The sequence below is a fragment of the Rhinopithecus bieti genome, unplaced genomic scaffold (assembly GCF_001698545.2).
Source record: "Rhinopithecus bieti isolate Rb0 unplaced genomic scaffold, ASM169854v2 scaffold_10351, whole genome shotgun sequence".
In the NCBI taxonomy this organism is placed as follows: domain Eukaryota; kingdom Metazoa; phylum Chordata; class Mammalia; order Primates; family Cercopithecidae; genus Rhinopithecus; species Rhinopithecus bieti.
In genome coordinates this window covers 3,632,154-3,656,007 of record NW_016806805.1, presented here as the reverse complement: position 1 = coordinate 3,656,007, position 23,854 = coordinate 3,632,154, and the positions used below count along the sequence as shown (strand labels likewise).

The following is a 23,854-nucleotide window of genomic DNA, read 5'->3' as shown; positions in this document are numbered from 1 at the left end:
TAAAGTATTAATATCAGTAACACTATTAACTAGTACCATGCAACTCAGCAATTTTCAAAACAGTCACTCACATACTCCTTTGCTTTTAACATGGAAAACATGTTTATATGAGATCATGTCCATTTCACATTAAACCTAGACATTTCTTCTATAAATGTCTAAATTAACTCTGCCACAAGAAAGCTGCAGTTTTTTAAAAAATATTGTATTTTATGAGAAAATAAAACATGTCACAGAAAACCTCCCACTTGGCTGTTTTCTCTAATTTCTCCTGTACAGTGTGTGAGCTATTTCATGCAGTTATAAGCATCATTTCTCCTCTTATGATAATTTTCCTTTTCTCTACTTTGGTTTCTTTATCATTGTAAGTTGTTTTAAGGCCAGTTCTTGTACGTCACTGAACCTGTATCGCATGTAATGTCACTGCTTTCAGGGCAGAGTGGGGTTTGTAAAGAAGAAGAATATTCATTGGGAAAATTAATTTAATTAGGTTTTCCTTACTACACCAAAAACCCTAAAGGTGAATTAAGTATCTTGGTGCTTCAGTACCTCAATTTTCCAGTCCTTGAACACATGCCTGTGCTTTCTGATCCCAGATAAGTCACAGATGGCCAATAGCTGTTAATCTTCTTTCGGAAGACAGCTTCAGTCAAGTTCAAAGAGAGTGCTGGACACAGAAAAAGCAAAGTATCTGACCGATTATAAAGTTATTACTCTTCATTATTTTTGTAATCATGTTAGAAGAGCTTAGCAGCACTTTCACTAAGCAGGTATGGGAATTCTTTTTCACCACTTGTAAATTCTATCCTCTCTGGTTTCTGTGCTCTTCTACTCACGGCACTTCTTACAGATGTTTGCCAAATGATATTATACCAACAACTGTAGAGGTAGGGCTGAGAAACTGAAATTGCTTCATATACAGCTTTGGCCCTTTGGGCGCTTTCTGTCCCCAGGGGGAATTGGACTGGAAAACAGCTTCTTGCCAGGCACTGCTAGGTGTGACAGTGCACTTCTCTCTCTGTTCTCAGGGTGTGATTGAGATCGTAAGACCGAATCTGGTAAAGCCAGATCTCCTCCTTGGTCTATGTTTTCTCTTCGCACAACCTGCTTGAGCTCTCAGATTTGTTCTTTGCTATGCTCAGCCAGTAATACGAAAACTTATTTATTGTACGATAGGTTCTTTCTTTCTCAAAAATCTTGATTATCAACTTCATTGATGTTTACTGGGTGAAAAGATGTGGCAGTATTACCCAAAGAAAAGAATCTGCAAGTAGAACCTCCTTAATCTCAGAAATGGGCTGGAATATGGCATATAGCATAATGCTCTGTGAAAACAGGTTTGCTAGTAGACATTGATCCAGCTTTTGTTGTTGTTGTTGTTGTTTTTTTTTTTTTTTTTTTTTTTTTTACAAGTTAGCAAGATCTTAGTTGCCTAGACCATTCTATCAACTTCCTGGACCTTTCTTCCTGTCTTTGTATACTATGTAAAGGGGCCTGAGTCCAGTCTTCCCTGGCTCTCTATAAAGGGGTCTTTAAGTGAAGGCTGCTTGCCAAAAAGTCTTGCTGCTTCTGTTACTGGAACCTTACACTTAAAAAATCTTAGGTCCTACTCCAGATTCCCATGACATAACCATCCCATTGCTCTTCAGTTCTTATGGCCAAGGAGCAGCATAATGTGGGGTCAGGAAAGGGGGCAATAAGACAAGGAATCAGAAAATCTGGCTCTGATTTTTGCTTCTTGGGACTTTATATTAATGAATTTGGCAAATTATTTCATTTTTCTCTGTTTCTACTTCTCCATTTCAAAACACTGGACAGTTTATCCTGTAAGAGGGCATCCAATTCTGTGTCATCCAAGATTTGATGATTCCATGTGACTCTAATTCATACTGAGTGGTCAAGTTGATGTCTATAAGACTTCATGGTCAGAGGTTAGACACTGCTTTCACTTGCTTTAAAATAAATTTATAGAATCTGAAATGCCTTGGCCATGTGTGATGTTTAACGCCTGTAATCCCTGCACTTGGGGACGCCAAGGCAGGCAGATCACTTGAGGTCAGAAGTTCGAAACCAGTCTGGTCAACATGATGAAACCCTGTCTCTACCGAAAAATACAAAAATTAGCTGGGAGTGGCGGTGGGTGTGTAGTCACAGAGCAAGATTCTGTCAAAAAAAAAAAAAAGAAGAATCTGAAATGCCCTCTTATCAAAACTCCCCACAATGTAGGACACTGGGTAAGACACTGACTGAGGCATGCACAACATTATGATAGAAAGCAAAGTCTGGAGATAGAGCGCAGAGATTTAAATTGTGACTCACCATTTCACTTTGGGCAAGATACTTAAATCTTTCTGTGTCTCAGTATTTGCGACTAAAAATAGGATTTGTAATACTTCTCCCTCATTGGCTTGCTACAAAAATGAAATGAGGCGTGATGGCTCATGCCTGTAATAACAGCACTTTGGGAGGCTGAGGCAGGTGGATCATCTGAGGTCAGGAGTTCGAGACCAGCCTGGCCAACATGATGAAACCCCATCTCTACTAAAAATACAAAAAATTAGCTGGATGTGGTGGTGGGCACCTGTAGTCCCAGCTACTTGGGAGGTTGAGGCAGGAGAATCACTTGAACCTGGGAGGTGGAGGTTGCAGTGAGCTGAGATCATACCACTGCACTCCACCCTGGGCAATAAGAGCAAAACTCCATCTCAAAAAAATAAAATAAAATAAAAGAAGCTAGTACATATGAAGTTCTCAGAATGATGCTTGGCATATTGTAGGTGGCCAATAACTGTTAGCATCTCTCTGGAACACTCCCAGCAATGGCCTGTCTACCACATGCAGGGGAGGGAAGCGCACTGTATTTTAAGGCAAAACATTCCAATTTTTGGACAACTCTACTATTAGAAAGTTCCATCTTATCACTGGAATTCACCCCAAGTGTAAGGTTATCCCTTTATCTTGTATTAATTCGTAGTTTCTCTTAAACAAACACTTATACTGGCATCCTGGAAAGCGGAACATCTATTGTCAAATGCCACTTCTGTATCTAATAATTATTTATCCTACCGAGGGAACGAACTGAGATTTGGCTCCAACTATAGGCAAATTCTTCCCCTATAGTGAGACAGGTTGTTGGTTGAATTACTGGGATTTTGTTTTCTTTTTATTATACATCCCAAACCTTGGGTTTCAGGAGTAACTAAAATATATTTCTATAGCATTTTGCAACATGAAATAAGATGAGTCGGGACTCAGATGGGAGGGCTTCTGCAAAGAACTGAAAGGTGTTAGCTTTGATTTCCAAGATCTGACTCTGTTGGCCATCAAGTATCTACCAGTGGGATCAGGCTCTGGGTCAAGGTTAGGGTGAGTCCTAAGGGTCTGTGTATCAACTAGCTCCTCAAAACTTTATCAAATTAAATAAGAAAAAGCTATGTCTTATATTTGTGATGTTTTTCATTTGAGGCATTTGTAAGAAAGGTTCATCTGATCCATTCTTTGTCACTTCAGATGACTCAACAGAATGGTCACAATAACAAGAACCAATTCAGGATACTCCAAGGAAAGATACTAAAGGGAAAGAACAATACCTGTCTCAGAGTGCCCTTAGCTGGGTTCATCAAATCTTCCCTTTATTTCCTAGGTTCTCTAGGGATACCTTGGCAACTCATGCAATAAATGCCATCACACTTCACCAGCACACTTCAATGCTAAATTTTTATAACCAAGCTGTCACATTGCCTTTCTAGGTTACCTTTAAGTAATTTAAAAATAATAATAATAATATGATGCTATTGATTAGTGCAGACTCATGTTGTCACTGGAAAAAAAATCAACATCTGGAATAAAAAGACCTTGGTTCAAGTCCATTTAGCTGTCTACTCACTGTACAACAAGGATTAGGTCCGGCTGAACTCTCTTGCAGCTCAACTTCCTTGTCTACATAGAGAGATACTAACACAGATGACAGGTTTCATCAATGGGCAGTGGCTGCTGAAAGTGTGACTAAACGATTGTGAATCCACAGGGGCAACACAGGGTTAAAGAATCCCCAAATCAAAGGCCTGCCATGAACTGAAAAAGAACATACATGACACACATTTGACATCCCTAGACTTTAAAATATTCTCCTGAGGGTATTACAAATACAAAACATATAAAATTGACTTTTAAAGACAAGTTGTATCCAAATTCTTTCACTATTTATAACTTTCATTACTATTATTGATTGGCTATTAGAAGAGAAATGCAAGGAAGAACACTTGTATACCTTCTGTTTTCAAACCAAATTCTCTTTTATGTCTTCAGCAGTGAGCATTTTCTTAGTGGGCCACTGAAGACAAAATCCCTTTGTTATACAGGCTCTTAAGTGAAGGAGGCTGTGATGGACAGAGTAAACTTCAGACAAAGTGGGAGGAAGCTCTGCCCTGGCAGGCCCAAGAGAGAGCTGCCGTGAGGAGCAAGAGGCAGTGCCTTGGAGTGCTCCTCACATCATTACAGGCAGGCAGTCACTGACTTTGCCTAGGCACCGGGCCAGCTCTGGCAGGAGATTGAATCAAGGCTATTTGCATGTCTGTTTTCAGAACATTAAGTTTTGTCTACCCATCCAAAGTGAGGAGGAGATCAATGCAATCATGCGGAAAACTTAATTTCTAAAAAAAGAAGAAATGAAATGTCTTGCTTTCAATTAAGTACAAATTTTATTTTCTGTAAAGTATGACAACTTCCATTTTATTTTCTGTAACATTTCAATTATTCACTAAAACGCTAACGTATTCTTAGAGAAGGTGCTTAGAAAAGATACCTTCTCTATCCTTAGTATCCTCTAAAGTATCCTTAGAGAAGGTGCTTAGTGTTTCAGTGAAGAGTTCAAACTTTCTCTTATGTGTTTTAAGAGTAATGACAAAACCAGAAAGACATAACTACTACATGGCATAGTGCTGGGTGCTGTCACTTCTATGTTATGTCCTTGGATCCCCACAGTAGTCCTATGACATGAATCTAAGGCTTAGAAATGTCATGGGCCAGGCAATTGGGTAACTGCCACAGTTTAAAGTATGTGGAAATACCCAGAAATTTTAAACAGTGCTGGCAACTTTGTGTTGACCCTCTTCTATGAATAGTTCCCTGGTTATTTCTAATTCTCATTAACTTGGAATAATGCAAGCCATTCAGCAATATGATACGAATAGATATTTCCTTTTCAAAACATTGCACAAATACATGATTTCCTCCCTCTTTCCACCCAGTAGGAGAAGTAGGAAAAGAGCACAGTAATAGGAATTTACCTCCAAGCTATAAAGCCTTCCTATCCTTTCAGTAATCACCAAAGAGAGTTCCTAGTTACTAAGGAGACCATAACAGACTGCATTAGATTCAAGTATGACATTTGGGTTGCCTGGCTAGTGAACACCAAACAGCAAGGAAAATATTATTGTTGCTGAAATCATTTGATGTCTATGACTAATAAAAAACACGTTGGCAAATTGAATTGTTTGAAATGCCCAAAGGGCTTGGTTAAAGCTATGAATTAATAGCAGAGAGCAATTCTTTCTGGAGAAAAGAAAAAAAATAGATGAAGATGTTGAACTATTTTTAAGTGTATCTGAGTAATCAAAAGGTCTCAACAGAAACGTTAGACAGCCAATCTAAGTCTTTTATCCAATTTTTAATTTAAATTTAATTTTCCCCTCCCTTATAGCTAAATATTAAAGTGACATTTTGATTCACATCATCCTTGAATTCTAAGGGACCCACAGGCTTTCTTGGCCTTCTTATCCAACTTCTCACAAATACCAGAATTATCTTTAAGGTGTACCAACTACACCAACCCTGGAGGCTTTGAGGGCTGAGATGTCCATTTACTCATGTGCTGTGCCCCTCAGGGAGCTGGAGAAAGCCAGAAGTGGAAGGAGTTGAGGGAAGCCCAACTTCCAGTGACCTCTCAACCCAGGTCCCACAGGTCACCAAGGGCCTGTCTGAAGATGTCCATCCAGTCCCTGCTTGATCTTTCCCAGAGCAGGAGGTCTTTGCCAGGATGCATCCTATCCTGTTCTGGATGCAGCTCTGATTGTCGGAGGGTTCTTTCTCATGTTGTGCCAACGTCTGCCTCCTCATGGTTTCTACCCATTGTTCTTCGTGTTATCTTGAAAACAACATTGTTTGACTCAGCTTCCGCTCCTCTTGAATAGTCCCTTAGGTAACTAAAGTCAACTGCCATGACTGCCCTGTATACTGTAATGTCTTCTCCAAACTAAATAGTCTCAATTTCCTTCTCAGATTATAAGGTAAATATACAAATATTATAATAGAAGAGACAGAACATATAATTACCGTAAAAGACAGACAGGAACGTGTTTTCTGGTAACTGAATATTTTTTTAAAAAGAGTTAAAATGTGTACCTAGAAAGGTGAAATTCTTAACTGATATTGAGAAACCCTGTCTCTGTGCACTGAGTTCCTGAATTCTATTCATCAAATTATTCCATCAAAATGAAAATGTAGCTTGGTAAGCCTTTTTCTTAGTGACAGACACCATGGCAGCTCCTGGTGACTGTTCATTAATTCTCACCTCACTGCATTTATTTTTTCTTGTGTTTATTTACTGTCAACACATACTTTGAGAAAAGTTTCTGGAAAAATACATATCTGCATGTGAAGAGTTGTGACATGATTTGAGAATTTGAATACCATTTATTAAGAATTAAGGGAGGGGCAACGTAAGGAAGATAAATCTTAGTTCCTTCTCTCCCAATATCCTATAATGAAAACTTGCAAACATACAAAAAAGTTGAAATAATTATATAGTAAACACCCATATAAGTCAAAAAATAGATTCTACAATGAATATTTTACTATCTTCTTCATCTTATCAGGTATCTATTGTTTCTCTATCCAACTGTCTTATTTATGCATTTCAATGCAACTTGCTCTCATTAGCACACCTAGTCCTTAACATTTCAGCACACATACTATTGTTAGTTCTTTTAGGACACTTTCTAGCACTCCCTTCACAATCTCTCTTGCCTTATTTTCCCTCATTCTCCCCACTTTCTCAATTTTCATTTCTGTACCCTTCCTCCTACTCTATATCTCCAAAGTTCTAAATTGTAAAAAGAAAGTGTAGAAATTTGAGCGTGGAAGAGTATTGAAGAGGAAAAGGTCAATGGTGACCATCCAGGACCTCATAAAGTGCTGTCACTGCAGGCCTGGGATAGATGAGATCCTCATGAACAAGCTGACCCAAACCAGCTCACAAGAGACAGAGGTATATATTAAAATGCCAACTTAATAATTGAAAAACACAGCTGTCCAGCTGCCAAATACCCAGACATATTTCTTGGTCAGCTCGGTCTCTCCTGAACTAAGGTACACGACAGGCCAAATTATGAAGCCTTTTAGTGAATAGAGGCTCAGAAGAAAGGAATTCGTTAGAAGGTCTTCATGACTTGGAGGTAGAGACTTCATCAGTCTTCATGTTTCAACATCTGGCCAGCATCGTGCCTGACACCCAGAGGATGCATCCTAATAATTAGTACTACCTCTTTACAAGTACTGCCATGAAAACCAGGCCTTTGCGTTGTGGCTCAGGGTACCTCTCACCTGGATTGTGCTGGCTGAACCTTGCCTAATTCTACCCTCTAACTCCCCTTAAAGAAGTTCCATGCCTACCGTTCTCCTTCGAGTAACACTTTCCTTTTAGCTGTGTTTATGCCATTAACTAAGCTTTAGTGAAGTCCTGATCTCCCTGTTTGGGGTCTAGAAGATAACCTGATCTGAGTGACTTCCCAAAGGTTTAGATCTCATAAATCATCCGGATGATGTATGTAGTCGTACTGCAACAAAGCAAAAAGTGAAATGAGGGGTCTTTGAAATGAGAGGCCCATTTCTATTTAAGACCATTTTTGATAAATTGATTTTACTGGTGTTACTCTCAAAGAGTAGAGTAATTCCCTGCTGTCTGAGTATACTGCCTTCAGAGGCCAGGGAAGAACATGATCTTCCCTAGTGAGCAAAAACCATCCCTTCCCTATCTCAAGATTTATGTCTGATAAGAAATGTTAGTAGATCATTTTCTGAGCTTTCTAATTACCAGCACACAAAGACTTGGCAAGGTGAGCTCTTCAATGGAAAGGTAGCTATACAAAAGCAACACGAAAGTACAAATGCAACACCTTTCACAACAGACAGCTTCTCCAAAGTAGCAGATAAACCCAATTTTAAAGAATCAAATCTACTTTGAAACCCTAAAAGGAACTTTTGAGTCATGAAGTCTCAAGGTGAATCCTTCAGTTATGTAACAAGCTCCCGATTCAGCTCTCCCAAAGATTTAGATCTCATAAATCAAATTATTTTAGAGCAAGGCATTCCTGTTCACTACTGCTTAAAAACCATTCTTATGTTTGACCCTTTCTTACCCTTGACACTTTCCCCATATGGATCCCATACTAAATATCAGAAAACACCAGCATTTGGTGGTCACATCACACATTTTAGAGTGTATCTGAAAGCAAACCATTATAGTGTTGAGGGGGAAATGACTTAGAATCAAGGCTCTATTTCACATGAGTCTACTTACAGATGGAGAAAAAAAGTCTGATACTAGTAGGCATTAGTACCTCGGTGGCAAATGCCAACTGGCAACTAGAGTTCTTCTAATTGCCTCTATTATAAGCAACAGGGTTCTGACCCAGATAAAAACTCTTCAAAAGTGTAAAAGATACTATGATGTAGAGAGTGGGCTTTTTTTGTTGAGGGTTCAAACGTTCTGACAGGAGCACATACACTGTTTCACAAACCTCGAACAGGACTCAATCTAGATAAACAGGGAGTGTTTCATCTAAGCAGGCTTCAAAGGCAGTGTTTGTTCAGACATCATTCCTTTTATTTCTTTGATGCGTCTGTCCCCAGTGATGGAAACTCTTACTTTTTTATTTTTTATTTTTTTAAGAAACTGAAGCATGAAAAGAAAGTGAAAAAGCTACAAACTGATTTGGCAACAGCTAAGCAAGAGGCTGCCATCACAGTTCTGGAACTCAATGAGAAGATAAAGACTCTATGTGAAGGAAAGCCAGCCCCTAGAGGTCAGTATTACCACGTGACAGAGCCACACTGGCCCATCAGCTGGGTAATGTATGTAGCTGTATTGGCAACAAAGCAAAAAAAACGAGGCCACAGGCCTGGCCTGACCTCTGTGTGGCACCAATAGATACAGCACATGAGCTACTGACTCCAGGCTGGATTCACTTTCACCTTGAGAGGGACAGAGAATGAATAAGTGGTTTGCTCGTTAAGGGAAAGTCTTTGAGGCTGAAGAGCTAGACTGAAATAGATCTGAGAAGTGTTGCTGGACAAGCTGGGTGGTAGTAGGGGGAGGGCAGGGCGTAAGAAGGAAGGCAGGCGCCTGCAGGGACTGGGCTCTGGAGTGAGACAGAGCTGTCTGAAAACACAGGCTGACAGACTAGGGCACGGGGAAGAGAAGATAATCTTTTTTTTTTTCAATAGGCAAATGAACCAGAAACAAGCAGGGAAGGCTGGCTGGAGATGAAATCTGGGTAGTTCAGAAAATTGTTAATAGCCACATTGGTTCTGATTTTTTTAAAAAAAGACTTCTCCAGCTAACAAACTATAAACACACCGTTAGGCAACAAAAAAGAAACCCCCAAATCTCAGACTGTTATTTTAGCGAGAACACTAGTTAACATTTAATACAGTACCATGGGCCAGGTATTTTGCTAAGCATTCCATGTCTACTTAATTCTAAGAATAACCTCTAAGGTAAGCACATTTACGAATTCCCTAACAATAAGCAGAGGCTTAGAGATGTTCATTACCCTGCCACTGCACAAGCAACACTTGGAGAGTTAGCCTCTAGAGCAGCAGCTGACTGTACCCTACTGTGCCTTTCCCATCTTTGGGAGACTCAGGGCATTCCCTCTGCTATGTCACAGTAATATCAAACTTCATTCCTGCCTGGTGGATCTCTTGCAAAGCTGTGGTTCCCTGGGAAAAATGTCTTCCTTTGATGTGTGCCACTCTTGCAAAGCCAGGAACATGTCATCGTTCTTACTCTGCCTTCCTTTATTACTCATAAGTAATTGTGGAAAAAGAGGAGTAATGCAGAACCAAATGGAGGAGGAGGAAGCAGGTGAAGTGTAGTTTCAGAAAGGGAGACACTCCCAGCACCCTGACTACATGGTAAAGCTTTTCATATGAATTTGATTTTCATTTTCAATTTTGAATAGTGCTTTCCCAGGATGCAAATTGCACATAACATTGTGAACTTGAAACACAGTTTGTTCTTTCAATAAAACAGCATAAAGGCAGTTTGTAAATTTGCTTTTACCACCATGAAGCCTAAAAGAATAAAATCCATTAGAGAATATTATCCATTTAAAAGTCCTTATTCTGAGGCATTAGCCAGATTTTTCACTGGTTTCATTAGAAGAAACTGACAATGATTGTACAGCACATTGGAGAAGGTTCCCCAGCTCACTTAAGAGAAGCTTTCAACTTTTCAATTGCATTTTAAACCCCGTGCAAAGAAAAATAATCGCAAGGTCTCTAATTCTTCTTAGTTTCATTTTTTCAATATTACTTACTGTCTAATGACAATTTTGTCTCTTGGATATTTTGAGAGGGCAAAATTTAAATAATACTGAGGGACTAGGACTCTAATGGCTTGGGAGAGGGAAGAAAACATTAAATCCTACCTTTTTTTTTGCCCATTATTCTATTTGTGTGTGTGGTTTTTTTAACTACCTGTAGAGAAAAACATGGCTACTCATGAACAGATGTAAATTTAAAATTTAAATAAAGCCAGTCATTGTAAGATCCATTATGGATCAAAACAGCGATTCTCTTTTGGAGCTACATGTTGCTTCTCTTATTTGGTAGGGAAACTGACTCAGTTGACTGACATGTAGCACTAAGATCCTAAGTCAAATATTTGCACAATCTTGCTCTTCCGCAGGTCCCTTGCAACCTCACCCAAATTCAATAGTCCGGGAGATTGTCAAGGCCATTGTGGTCCCAGCATAACATTAACCATCATTCTCAGAAACCTTGGTAACCTTGGCCTCTGAATTCACTTCAGAATAAAGTCTGAAAAGATCTCCAGTAACTTTAACACATAATGACCCCTATTTAATCACAGGACAATTAGGGCTGACCCACCCCCCCAACACACACATGTTTCTGGACCTAGAACACCACCACTCCCCTGATTATCTTGTAAAATGTTTGTTTTGGGTTTTCAGACCTCTGTTTGCAAATGAGCTCCAGTCATAACAGCTTAAGGAGAAAGGGTGATTTACTGGCGCATGTAAATAAACCAAGAGAGAGCACTGCACTAGCCTTAGAGTCAGATGGATTCCAGTCTAAAGTACCATCAGGAAACTTCTGTGTCACTCATCACTGCTTCTCTCTGCATTGAGACTTGATTCTCTCAAGCTAGATGTCAGAAGAGAATGGAAATATGGCCACAAGCAGCTATGGGCTGCTCTCCTTATCATATAATCTCCAGGGAAGAAAGAAAGCATTTTTCCACTAGCTCTAGTTGGAAAGTACAAGAAAGAACTCAGTCCTACCTTAGGTTGGGTACCCATCTGTGGATATGAACCAATCTTTGTGGCCAGGGCTGAGGAAATAAGGTTGGACAAACCATGGTCATGTCCCCACCACTGGGTGGCAGGGTAGAGGAAGTAAACATGCGGAAGGAGAATGCTCCAGCTAGCAGCTCCCACCAAAGGCACAGAGCTGGATTAAGAGAAATCCACTTTCTTAAAGGAATATCTCATTACTGGAAAAGAGTGATAGGCAAAATCAGCATCTTCTAGCCAGGCGTGGTGGTGCATTCCTGTAATCCCAGCTACTTGGGAGGCTGAGGCATGAGACTTGCTTGAACCTGGGAGGCAGAGGTTGCAGTGAGCTGAGATCTTGCCACTGCACTTCAGCCTTGGTTCTGAAAGAGCAAGACTCTGTCTCAAAAATTAAAATGAAAATAAATTTAAACAAACAAACAAAAAACATCTCCAATACACCTTCAACTAGTGGTCAAGTTAAAATGTAGTGTAGGCCAGGCATGGTGACTCGCACTTGTAATCCCAGTGCTTTGGGAGGCCGAGGTGGATGGATTGCCTGAGGTCAGGAGTTCGAGACCAGCCTGGCTAACATGGGGAAACCCCATCTCTACTAAAAATACAAAAATTAGCTGGATATGGTGGTGGGTACCTGTAATCCCAGCTACTCCAGAGGCTGAGGCAGGAGAATCACTTGAACCTGGGAGGCAGAGGTTGCAGTGAGCCGAGATCCCACCACTGCAGTCCAGCCTGGGTGACAGAGTGAGCCCGGGTCTCAAAAAGTAAAATAACATATATATACATATATATAGTGTAATACTTAAGGAGCCACCCATACCATGGGTATTTGTACTTTAAAAGTCGATTCTTCTCAATGAACAAAAGACTGTCATGATCTAAGAAATAAATCTCCAATGGTATAATTTCAGAACCCATAATAAATAGAGAATGAACCACTTTGGAAAAGGAGTTCCCTTCTAGCCTTCAGTAAGTGATACATGGTCACCTACTCTGAAGGCTTGCTTTGTTGTAACAATTATATGGCGAGAAGGGAAAAAAAAGTGTTGATTCTAAGTGACATTTGTTACCTAGATTAGCATTCAGCTATTTCTCTGTTATAGTTACAAACTGATGCTTACAGTTCTAACAAGCAGATTAATGAAATGTTTCCAAATAAGTTAGAACTCCTTTTCACCTCTGTGTGATTTTTCCTTGTTTGGTTCGTTTTCTAAGCAGCCTATAGGTCATTCAGGTCTGCCATTCAGGTCTTCCGATCAGAGGAATCAGAGGGATCTTCCAGAATATTAGGAATATTTTTAGGCATATTCATATTCAAATTAATGAAATAGTGTGCTATCAAACTTCTTTCTTTTTTAAAAACATAAACACAGTAAACTATTTCATTGGCAGTGTGCTTAAATTACCTCCAAAGAAATAAACGATTTAAGTCGATGGAAAGTTCAGCTGAAAAGAAAAGCACCTTTATTACAAAACTGGCACAGCGGGAAACTTACTTACAGCCTGAGTGTTGTTTGTTAATTTTACTTTGTTCAAATAATCACAACCCAAGGCAGATTCCTTCCATCATTTCCACACCTGAAATGCTTACAGCTCTATTCAGCAGAACTCAGTAAAACACCTATTGTATCCCTTCAAAGCTTGAGTTCACCTTTTGGTACACTTCAGTATGCAGGAACCTAAGGTTAAATTTTAAAACAATCCTTGTGGCCAGTCGTGGTGGCTCACACCTGTAATCCCAGCACTTCGGGAGGCTGAGGCAGGCATATCATCTGAGGTCAGGAGTTCAAGACCAGCCTGGCCAACACGGTGAAATCCCATCTCTACTAAAAACACAAAAATTAGCCGGGTGTGATGGTGGGTGCCTGTAATCCCAGCTACTCAGGAGGCTGAGGCAGGAGAATTGCTTGAACCTGGGAGGTGGAGTTTGCAGTGAGCCGAGACCGCACTATTGCACTCCAGCCTGGATGACAGAGCGAAATTCTGTCTCTCTCACACATACACACAAAAAACAACAATAATCCTTGTTTCCTTTAGCTTAGAAGGACAGTTACTTTGCAAAAGACCTTATTGACTGTGTCCTGTTGTTGGTGCATGAGTAGTTACTTGATCTGATGAAAATGCCTGCCTTTGACCAGAACATCAGGAACTTGGTTTATAGATTTCAAGCTAGCATACTTAACGGAATGCATCCTTCTGAACTTTTTTCCTTTAGTTTCTTTTTCTTTTCTCTCTTAATACACACAGCTACCAAATAAGGTGTCTAGCCTACATATGCATGTCCCCATTATCCCAATGAAAGTCCTGGCAACTCAAAAGTTATCTCTTTGTTTTACTCCCATTAAGGAGGTACTCCCCAGGTAGTGCTGGTACATCCCAGGGTAGGCTTATCCAAGACTCAATGTCTGACTCAAGCCAGCTACACTTTTGAGGGGAAGCCTGTAATAGGATTAACATTTTAGTGATTTTTCAGTGACACATAACTTTTTAAACACTGGACAACTTATCCCATTTATTTTAAGTATCAGACTATTGCTGTCCTACATTCTTGAGAAAGTCTGGAAATATATTTCTTTGCCAACACCCCAGAGCCAATTTTCATCAGTATTTTAAAGTGAATCTTTTATCATGATGCTCACTCCTAGACACTGAGTTCAAACCTTCTCTCTCTTGCAATATTCTTTTTACCTCTCCACCTGCAAACTTCCTTAGGATCAAAGTTCCTGTGGCAACTAGGTGTTAGGAAAAGAGGGATTTGGAGGTGACAAAAATGTTCTGGAATGAGATATAGCAGTGGTTGCACAGTATTTTTAATACAGTAAAGCCACTGTATACTTTAAAATTGTTAACATGGTGAATTTTATGTTATGTGAACATTATATCCATTAGAAAATAAAAAAGTAGTGATTAAGCAATCCTAACACTGACTAAAAACCCTGTCAAGTGTAAGTGTGTTTTAAAGAAAGTGCATTGGGCCTAAATAAAATCTTGAGTTGGCAGCATTCCAAGCGTTTAGAGAGAGGTCATGTTAATATTTACTGGAATAAGACTAGGCTTGAATAGCTGTCCACTTGTGTGTAGGTCTGTTGAACAATGCCACCTTTTCCTCTTCTAATTTCTCCCAGCCTAGCTTTTTCAAAGCTGTTATTCGCCATACTAGCAACCAATTATTTGACCAAGAGTTCTACAGGTAACCTTCTTTCACCACTGAACACAGATATTTGTTTTCCCAGTCTACCTAGGGTTTTCTAAGAAAGTAACTAGTCTGGTCTTGGAATTTCACTGTTTCAGCTGCTGGGACTTCGTTAAAAACCACTGCTCACCATCATCAGACTTTATGGAGCTCAGGTCGATATGTAGTCAAAAGCACAGTGTTTTTCCACTTTCTGCTCCCTACTCTCTACTATGTCCAAGGGTGCTATTGCCTTGACAGAAAATTAAGAAGTGACAATGTGCTAGCAGCCCTCACTCTCAGCGCCTCCTCAGCCTCGGCGTCCACTCTGGCAGCGCTTGAGGAGCCCTTCAGCCCGCCACAGCACCATGGGAGCCCCCCTTTGGGCTGCCTGAGGTCAGAGCCTCCTCCCTCTGCTTGCGGGGAGGTGTGGCGGGAGAGGCATGGGCGGGAACCGCGGCTGCGTGCGGGCTCCCGGGCCAGGGCGAGTTCCAGCGGGCGCGGGCTCCGCGGGCCCCGCACAGGGAGCGGCTGGCGGACCGGCCCAGCGCGCCCAGGGCAGTGAGGGGCTTAGCACCCAGGCCAGCAGCTGCAGAGGTTGCGCGGGGTCTTCCAGCAGTGCTGGCCCGCAGGGGCCGCACTCAAATTCTCGCCGGGCCTTAGCTGCCTCCCCGCAGAGCAGGGAACCTGCAGCCGGCCATGTCTGAGCTCCTCCCCCTGCGGTGGACTCCGCGCAGGCCTGAGCCTCCCCGACTAGCGCCGCCCCCTGCTCGGTGGCGCCGGGTCCCATGGACAGCCCAAGGGCTGAGGAGTGCAGGCACCGCTCAGGACTGGCGGGCAGCTCCGCCTGCAGCCCCGGTGCAGGATCCACTGGGTGAAGCCAGCTGGGCCCCTGAACTGGATGGGACTTGGAGAACTTTTATATCTAGCGGGAGGATTGTATGTGCACCAATCAGCACTCTGTGTCTACCTCAGGGTTTGTGAATACACCAATTGGTACTCTGTATCTAGCTAACCTAGTGGAGACTTGGAGGACTAACACTCTGTGACTCTGTGTCTAGCTCAAGGATTGTAAATACACCAATCAGAACTGTGTCTAGCTCAAGGTTTGTAAATACACCAATTGGTACTCTGTATCTAGCTAACTCTGTATCTAGCTAACTAGCACTCTGTGACTCTGCGTCTAGCTCAAGGATTGTAAACGCACCAATCAGCTCTCTTTCAAAATGGACCAATCAACTCTCTGTAAAGTGGACCAATCAGCTTTCTATAAAATGGACCAATCAGCAGGATGTGGGTGGGGCCAGATAAGGGAATAAAAGCAGGTTGCCTCAGCCAGCCGGGGGCACCCGCTGGAGTACCCTTCTGCATCCTGGAAGTTGTGTTCTTTTGCTCTTTGCAGTAAATCTTGATGCGTCTCAGTTTTTGGGTCCATGCAGCTTTTATGAGCTGTAATACTCACCGCAAAGGTGTGCAGCTTCACTGCTAACAGCGAGACCATGAACCCACCAGGAGGAAAAAGTTCCAGACACATCTGAACCTCTGAAGGAACAAACTCTGGACACACCATCTTTAAGAACTGTAACACTCACCGTGAGGGTCCACAACTTTATTCTTGAAGTCAGTGAGAAAGAGAACCCACCAATTCCGGACACAAAATCACAAGAGATGTCTCCCCCACAGGAATCATTACCCCAGGATTTGCAGGAAGGAATTTACTTTTACAGCACTACCACTGAATTTTCAGATACAGAAGCTACTCCAAGGTGGGATATTTTACATTTACACCAATACACACTAGCAAATAACAGTAGGGAAAAAAATGAGAGCATAGGAGTGATCAACTAAAGGTGTACTTTCTAAATATGATAAATTCCTAAGAAGTTTTAATATTTGCCTCATATAAATAGCTTATATTTAACTAAAAAGTTAAATATTAAAAAATCTATAGGTCTCTTTCAGAGATTGCCTGTTATCCCTTCCTTTGTCCACTGAAAGTGTTTTCCTGAAATAGAGCCACTATACCCCTAAACCAAAGTCTTCTTCCTGATTTCAGAAGTTTCCACAAGGATAAGCATCTGTTTCAGGAGTCCCTGCAGAGCTTAGAGATTTATTGCACAGAAGATCCCAACAAATGTTACTTCTTCCAGCTGAAGGCTGTGGCCTAATTCAATATGTACAAATTCAGTGTAATTGTGATTTTCAAAATGTCATTTTAGAGACCTATAGGCTTAAATAGCACTGAGGTAAAAACTAAGCATTGATCAGGACTTTGTTGGTTGCAAGTGACAGAAACTAAAATGAAACTAGTTGAAGGAAAGGGATGTATGAGCCCTTCAGGCTGGTAAGGAGGCTGAACCGCAGACTTTCTAGACTGCTCCCTTGGCCCCTCCTTGCCTGTTGACCCCATGTAGACTACTGCAGGTACAGAAAGGGAAAGGATCCCTTGGCTGTCCAGTCTTAACCCTCTATAGTGAACACTTACCATTCCTGCTCAGAACCACTTCCCCCTTCTTTTGGTAACAGAGGCATGATTTCTGTTACTGAAAGAAGAGGGAAGAGACTGCATCTCAAAAAAAAAAACCAGAAAGCTATCATATCATTACCATAAATTTTTTTTTTCTTTAGGTAGTTAACACTGGTTTATAGTGCTTGCAATCAAAGAACATTAATTCGCACCCAACTCCAGGTAACAGAGCTTCCTTCTCAGTCTACAAAGAAATCTCAGAGAAGGAATTTGATTGCCCCTGCTCATATCACTTTCTTACTCCTTAGATCAATTACTGCGGCCAAGGCAATGGGATATGATCCTGGACCACACCTGAGTCATGTGCCAGAGGTGAAGGGCTAGGGTGTGTTACCAGATAAAAGAAGATGAGGAAGCTTTCTGGATAGAAGACAAAATACACCTCTCACCATGCCTTCTAATCTGTTTTTAGTTAAACCTTATAAACTTGGAGAAGAGAACTATCCACTGTTTTATCTTGTCAGGAAAGTACACAATTTCTCTTCTTTTTTCTCCCTCCATTTTTACACTACTTATTTAGGTCCTTCCTTTGTGAGAGGTCTGGAAATCTATTTATTTTGTAATTAACAAAGGGCAAAAAGATCTACTCTGAAATTTTTGGTTGGGGTCCAGTGTTTTCTAACTGCACCAGCTGTGGGAATTCAATGATGTCAAGGTCCCTCCCTCCTTTGTTTATAAGACTAATTTTGGAATTAGACCATTATCAGGAAATGGTGTTCCCTTCCTTCTGTCCATTCCTTAGGAATGGTACTTTTTGTTTGTTTGTTTTAAAAAAAAAAAAAAAAAGTCTTCTTGCCTCTGTATCCAGAGAGGCAAGCACCAGCTAAATGTCAGACAAGGCACGAGGGAATTGGAGCTTGATCAATTTCAAAAGTTTCCTTCTTAACTACAGAGACTGCTCTGATTACCTGAAGGGCATGCACTGCTTGGGAATGCTGCTAAATAGCTCAGACTGGAGCTGGGGAGGAAGATACTTCCTTCCAGGATATTTGCAGAACAGTCTTGGGCACTCCTTTGTCAAACATCAGCAGATGGACATCAATTTGTCAACATAAGCTGAATTGGAGACTTTGGGGTTGCAAACAATTGTCAGCCAGCTGTCAATAGTGGAGCAGCTGTCCCTGGTATAAACCACTTGTTGACAAAGAAAAAGTGAATGGTGTTCTCTCCTGTCGCTCTCCAGAAACCTCACTATTATTTTATTTAGTAACTCAGTGTTTCATGATAGGAAGTTAAGGATAGAGATTAGCTACATTGGTCATATGAATACATTTGGAGGAAAGAGTAGATATTTTTAGGGAGCTTGAGCTCATCAAATCAAATTTAGAAAGGATGCACAAAACCAAATTCTGCTGGACAAGCAGGAGACTTCTGTTTGACGGCACAGGATTTATTTCTGGCCAGTAGGATAATGTTATATGTATCTAATATGTATATTAGACATAAACCTCCGTGCATTATGGTAATCTATGTGCATATGGTAATTTACTATGGTATTCTAAAGATACACTGGCGTGGACCAGATTACCCTACTATGCCTCTAAATTCCTCAATTAAATAAAGACATAATTTGATATTTGCCAAAGAACAAATAATTAAAAAGAAAAAATGTAAGAGGAATAGCATTCATTTTTCCTTAGTTGCCTCGTATGCAGTTGGATCCCAGAAAAGTGTATTATTAACTCAGCCAAGCATAAGAAACGGGTCTGGCAAGACTGAAAATGTTACTGCTCTTCTGCACGTGCTTTTCTTAATCCCAGAAACTGTGGCTATAAATGTCCCCTGACTCCCCAGTTTTCCACTAAGACCTGGAAGTTCTGCTATGCCAAGCTATCATCTGAATCTGGGCACACTGATAGAGCATCTGCTCCATAAAGATGGTCAAGACATGTTCCAGGGGCTACTTTTTTTCCATGGCTTTCCTGGTGAATAAGTAAGGAACCTCCTTCCTATTCTAGAGAACTTTGAATAGAACTTGGCAAACAAAGGAAGGAGGAGCCCTCAGCCACAGACTGAACTTGCATTATTATACTGTCAACCCTTGAACAACATATGTTTGAATTGTGCTGGTCCACTTATACCCAGATTTCCTTCTGCCTCTGCCACCCCTGAGATGACAAGACCAACCCCTTCTCTTCCTCCTCCTCCTCAGATGCTGAAGATGAAGATATTGGATCCATTTTTCTGCTTAATGGATAGTCAATATGTTTTCTCTTCCTTATAATTTTCTGAATAACATTTTCTTTTCTCTAGATTGCTGTATTATAAGAATACAGTATGTGATACGTATAACATAAAACCTGTGTTAACCCGCTGTTTATGTTATCAGTAAAGCTTCTAGTCAACAGCAGGCTATTAGTAGTTCAGTTTTGGGGGAGTCAAAATTATATGTGAATTTTTAACTGTGCAGGAGGTCAGCAACCTTAACCGCTATGTTGTTCAAGGGTAAACTGTAAATTGATTGATTGTAACTCAAAAAGGTAGATTGCTGAGGCCAAGGAAATGAAAGGATGCAAAGAGAGATGACAAGAGAAATACATGTATGCTTCAGGAATGAAAGAAAACAAGAATTGTTACCAGTCCTCAAAGGCAGAACAAGTACTTACAAGACAGATCAAGGGGATAAAACTTAGCTCTATAGAATCACTATGTTATAATCTGTATTAACTTAACTCTTAAAAAGGCTGGGTGCAGTGGCTCACGCCTATAATCCCAGCACTTTGGGAGCCCGAGGCAGGCGGATCACTTGAGATAGGGAGTTTGAGACCAGCCTGGCCAACATGGGGAAACCCTGTCTCTACCAAAAAATACAAAATTTAGCTGGGTGTGGTGGTGCAGGCCTGTAATCCCAGCTACTCTGGAGGCTGAGGCATGAGGATCACTTGAACCCGGGAGGCGGAGTTTGCAGTGAGCTGAGATCATGCCGCTGCACTCCAGCCTGGGTGACAAAGAGAGACTCATTTCAAAAAAATAAAAAAAAATAGAAAATCCCCAAATGTGTAAGGCAATAGGATAGCAAAAATTTTTATCACACTAGGCTGTCTGTGATAGGATTCTGACTTCACACAAACGTATCATCCTCTAAGTTGACTCACAATATGTCAACCTATTTGACAATGCCTTCCAGTCCCTTTATCCCTGCTGACCAGAACAATTTTGATGGCTGTTCAGAGTAAATAGGTTTTTGTAACTTTGGATGAGTGCCAAAACCTCTGGAAAATTTCTGACAAAATGTAGTTAACTTTCAATATGCTTTTATTTCATTTTTGTAAGGTTTTGCCACAGCCAGACATTATTCATTTTCATTTTAAATTATGTATAGCATTAGTTAATTCATAATGTTTATTTACTATTTTTTAAAGATTAACAAGCTTTTAACATAAGAACTCCTTTAAAATACATATTTTTAATTTTCAAATTTTAATACTTTATATATCTATTGTGATCATATTGTTAGATCTAAAAGTCAGGACAGCCAGGCATGGTGGCTCACACCTGTAATCCCAACACCTTGGGAGACCAAGATGGGTGGATCACTTGAAGTCAGGAGTTCGAGACCAGCCTGGCCAACATGGTGAAACTATGCCTCCACTAAAAATACAGAAAATAGCCAGGCGTGGTGATTGGTGCAGTCCCAGCTACTCAGTAGGTTGAGGCAGGAGAATCACTTGAACCCGGGACACAATAGTTGCAGTGAGCCGAGATCACGCCACTGCGCTCCAGCCTGGACAACAAAGTGAGACTCCGTCTCAAAAACAAACAAACAGGGCCAGGTGCGGTGGCTCAAGCCTGTAATCCCAGCACTTTGGGAGGCTGAGACGGGCGGATCACGAGGTCAGGAGATCGAGACCATCCTGGCTAACACGGTGAAACCCCGTCTCTACTAAAAAATACAAAAAAAAAATAAACTAGCTGGGCGAGGTGGCGGGCGCCTGTAGTCCCAGCTACTCAGGAGGCTGAGGCAGGAGAATGGCATAAACCCGGGAGGCGGAGCTTGCAGTGAGCTGAGATCCGGCCACTGCACTCCAGGTTGGGCGACAGAGCAAGACTCCGTCTCAAAAAATAAAAAAATAAAAAAAATAAAGAAACAAAAACAAACAAACAAAAAACAAAAACAGAAAAAAAAGTCAGGACATCACTTGGGATAAATTCTGACATACAAATTTATATTCATACTCAAAGATATTAGAAATGGGAAGCATGCTCCTGAATACTAGATCTAGTATCACTCTACTTCTAATTCAAATAGGATTGGATGCGAGTATGGAAATGCCATGTTTATTTAACTGTTCTCATTTATGGATGTTAACAACTAAGTGTCACATAGTCATAGAAGCAAAAGTTAGAATTGAATATACTTTTAATAGAATGTACTTAACTCCACAAATCTAAGAGATTGTCAAAGAAATTGAGGGAAATATACAGCTGACTACTCTGAATGTGAGAATCAGTGCTTAGTTTTATTAATTGTAGCAGAAGAAGACAAAGTATTTAAACCAGAACTTATATAATCCAACTATCTTGATGCTATAAACAAAACTTCCAGATATAAGGGGCTAATCTTTTCTTTTTCATAGCCATAACTTTTCCTTGGAAGTCCCGAGAGAGTCAATAATTGAATTTCAGCAAAGATGACCTTCTTTTGAGGTTGTTTTTGATCTGAAGCCAAAGGGAGACAATTTATTTAGCAGAAGCTGTGGGCTCTAAACAAAGATACGTATGTGGAAATAATGGCAAACAAAATAAATTACCTTAATGTATTCATCAATAAAGCAGTATCAAGATGCGAAGAATTCACATCAGAATAAATGCTTATGGGAATGGAAACTGGTTTGAGGTTTTCTTTTTTCCTTTTTCATGAGCACATGCTGTCGAATGCTTTCATTTATATTGTATAAAAAAGCTTTCATCCTTTGAAAACATTCCTGAAGAAAACTGATCTACCAGTCTTCTTTTGCCTCAATTATGTCAGCTTTCCTTTTGGTTAATTTAATCTAAGGCAATAAATAAGTAAACACTCTTATCCCTTTCAAATGACTTATTTCTCATGTATATTTCTTTTTCTTTTTTCTTTTCTTTTTCTTTCTTTCTTTTTTTTTTTTTTGAGACAGAGTCTTGCACTGTCCCCAGGCTGGAGTGCAGTGGCACCATCTTGGCTTACTGCAACCTCTGCCTCCGAGGTTCAAGCAATTCTCCTGCCTCAGCCTCCCCAGTAGCTGGGCTTACAGGAACCCGCCACCACACCCTGCTAATTTTTGTAGTTTTAGTAGAGACGGGGTTTCACCATGTTGACCAGGCTGGTCTCCAAATCCTGACCTCAGGTGATCCACCCACCTTGGCCTCCCAAAATGCTGCAATTACACACATGACCCACCACATGTCTATTTCTGTCTTGGTTAAATTTTATTTGTATTATTCCTGGATTCATTACATGCATCCTTTATAGTAAACACTCTTTTAAAGTTAAGTGTTTATGAAAATTAAGCAAGAGTGAAAAAAATCTTGATTGAACTTCGAATCAAGGAAGGGGAAAACAAAATAAATAAATATACTAAAGAATTAAAATCCACATGCGATGAGCAAAATCCAAACCTAACTGAAATGTAAGGCTGGTGGCAGTGGCTTACCCCTGTAATCCCTGCACTTGGGGAGGCCGAGGTGGGCGGATCACGTGAGGCCAGGAGCTCGAGACCAGCCTGACCAACATAGTGAAACCCCATCTCTACTAAAAATACAAAATTAGCCAGCATGGTGGTGCGTGCCTGTAATCCCAGCTACTTGGGAGGCTGAGGCAGGTGGAGGTTGCAGTAAGCTGAGATCGCGCCATTGCACTCCAGCCTGAGCAACAAGAGTGAAACTCTGCCTCAAAGAAAAAAAAAAGAACTGTGATAGTAGTAGCTCTAGCCATTATGCAACTACAGGGAATTCTCCCCCAAGGCATCACTCTACTCTGTACCTGCAGGCGTCACATTATTTCCTCTTTCTAGATTGTCCTAACCCTTACTTCCACCCCATCTGCTTTGTCTTCAGATCTTTCTTAAAAGAAGTCTTTTGTGACTGTCTCCATCACCACTACCACCTCCCATCCTTTTCCTGACCTTTGCATGAGTTGTACACCCATAAACCTTATGCATATGACAATCAGAATATCTATTATAGATATCTTTTTGCTTTTCATTTTTTATCAATGTACTGTAGGTTTCTTGAAGAGAAATGAAGATGATGTCTTATTTCTCTTTGTATTCATGGCCTATCTCAGTACCTGATGCTTGATAGTCATAAGATGTTGGATAGATGGATATTGAATAAACCTTAATGGAACTGTGTCTTTGTGTCATGTTGCTTAATATGCTTTTTCTTTTCTTTTCTTTTCTTTTTTTATTATACTTTAAGTTCTAGGGTACATGTGCGCAATGTGCAGGTTTGTTACATATGTATACTTGTGCCACGTTGGTGTGCTGCACCCATCAACTTGTCAGCACCCATTAACTCATCATTTACATCAGGTATAACTCCCAGTGCAATCCCTCCCCCCTCCCCCTCCCCATGATAGGCCCC

At 40.7% G+C, this 23,854-nt stretch overlaps 1 protein-coding gene across 1 annotated transcript in view; it reads left to right on the top strand.

The window, feature by feature from the left end:
- The window catches only part of LOC108533172 (coiled-coil domain-containing protein 192), a 148,946-nt gene that overhangs the window by 72,311 nt on the left and 52,781 nt on the right, over positions 1-23,854 (top strand). The window contains exon 4 of the mRNA XM_017877585.1: positions 8,951-9,083. Within this exon, the coding sequence (XP_017733074.1) occupies positions 8,951-9,083 (133 nt within the window). The remainder of the gene's footprint in view (positions 1-8,950; positions 9,084-23,854) is intronic.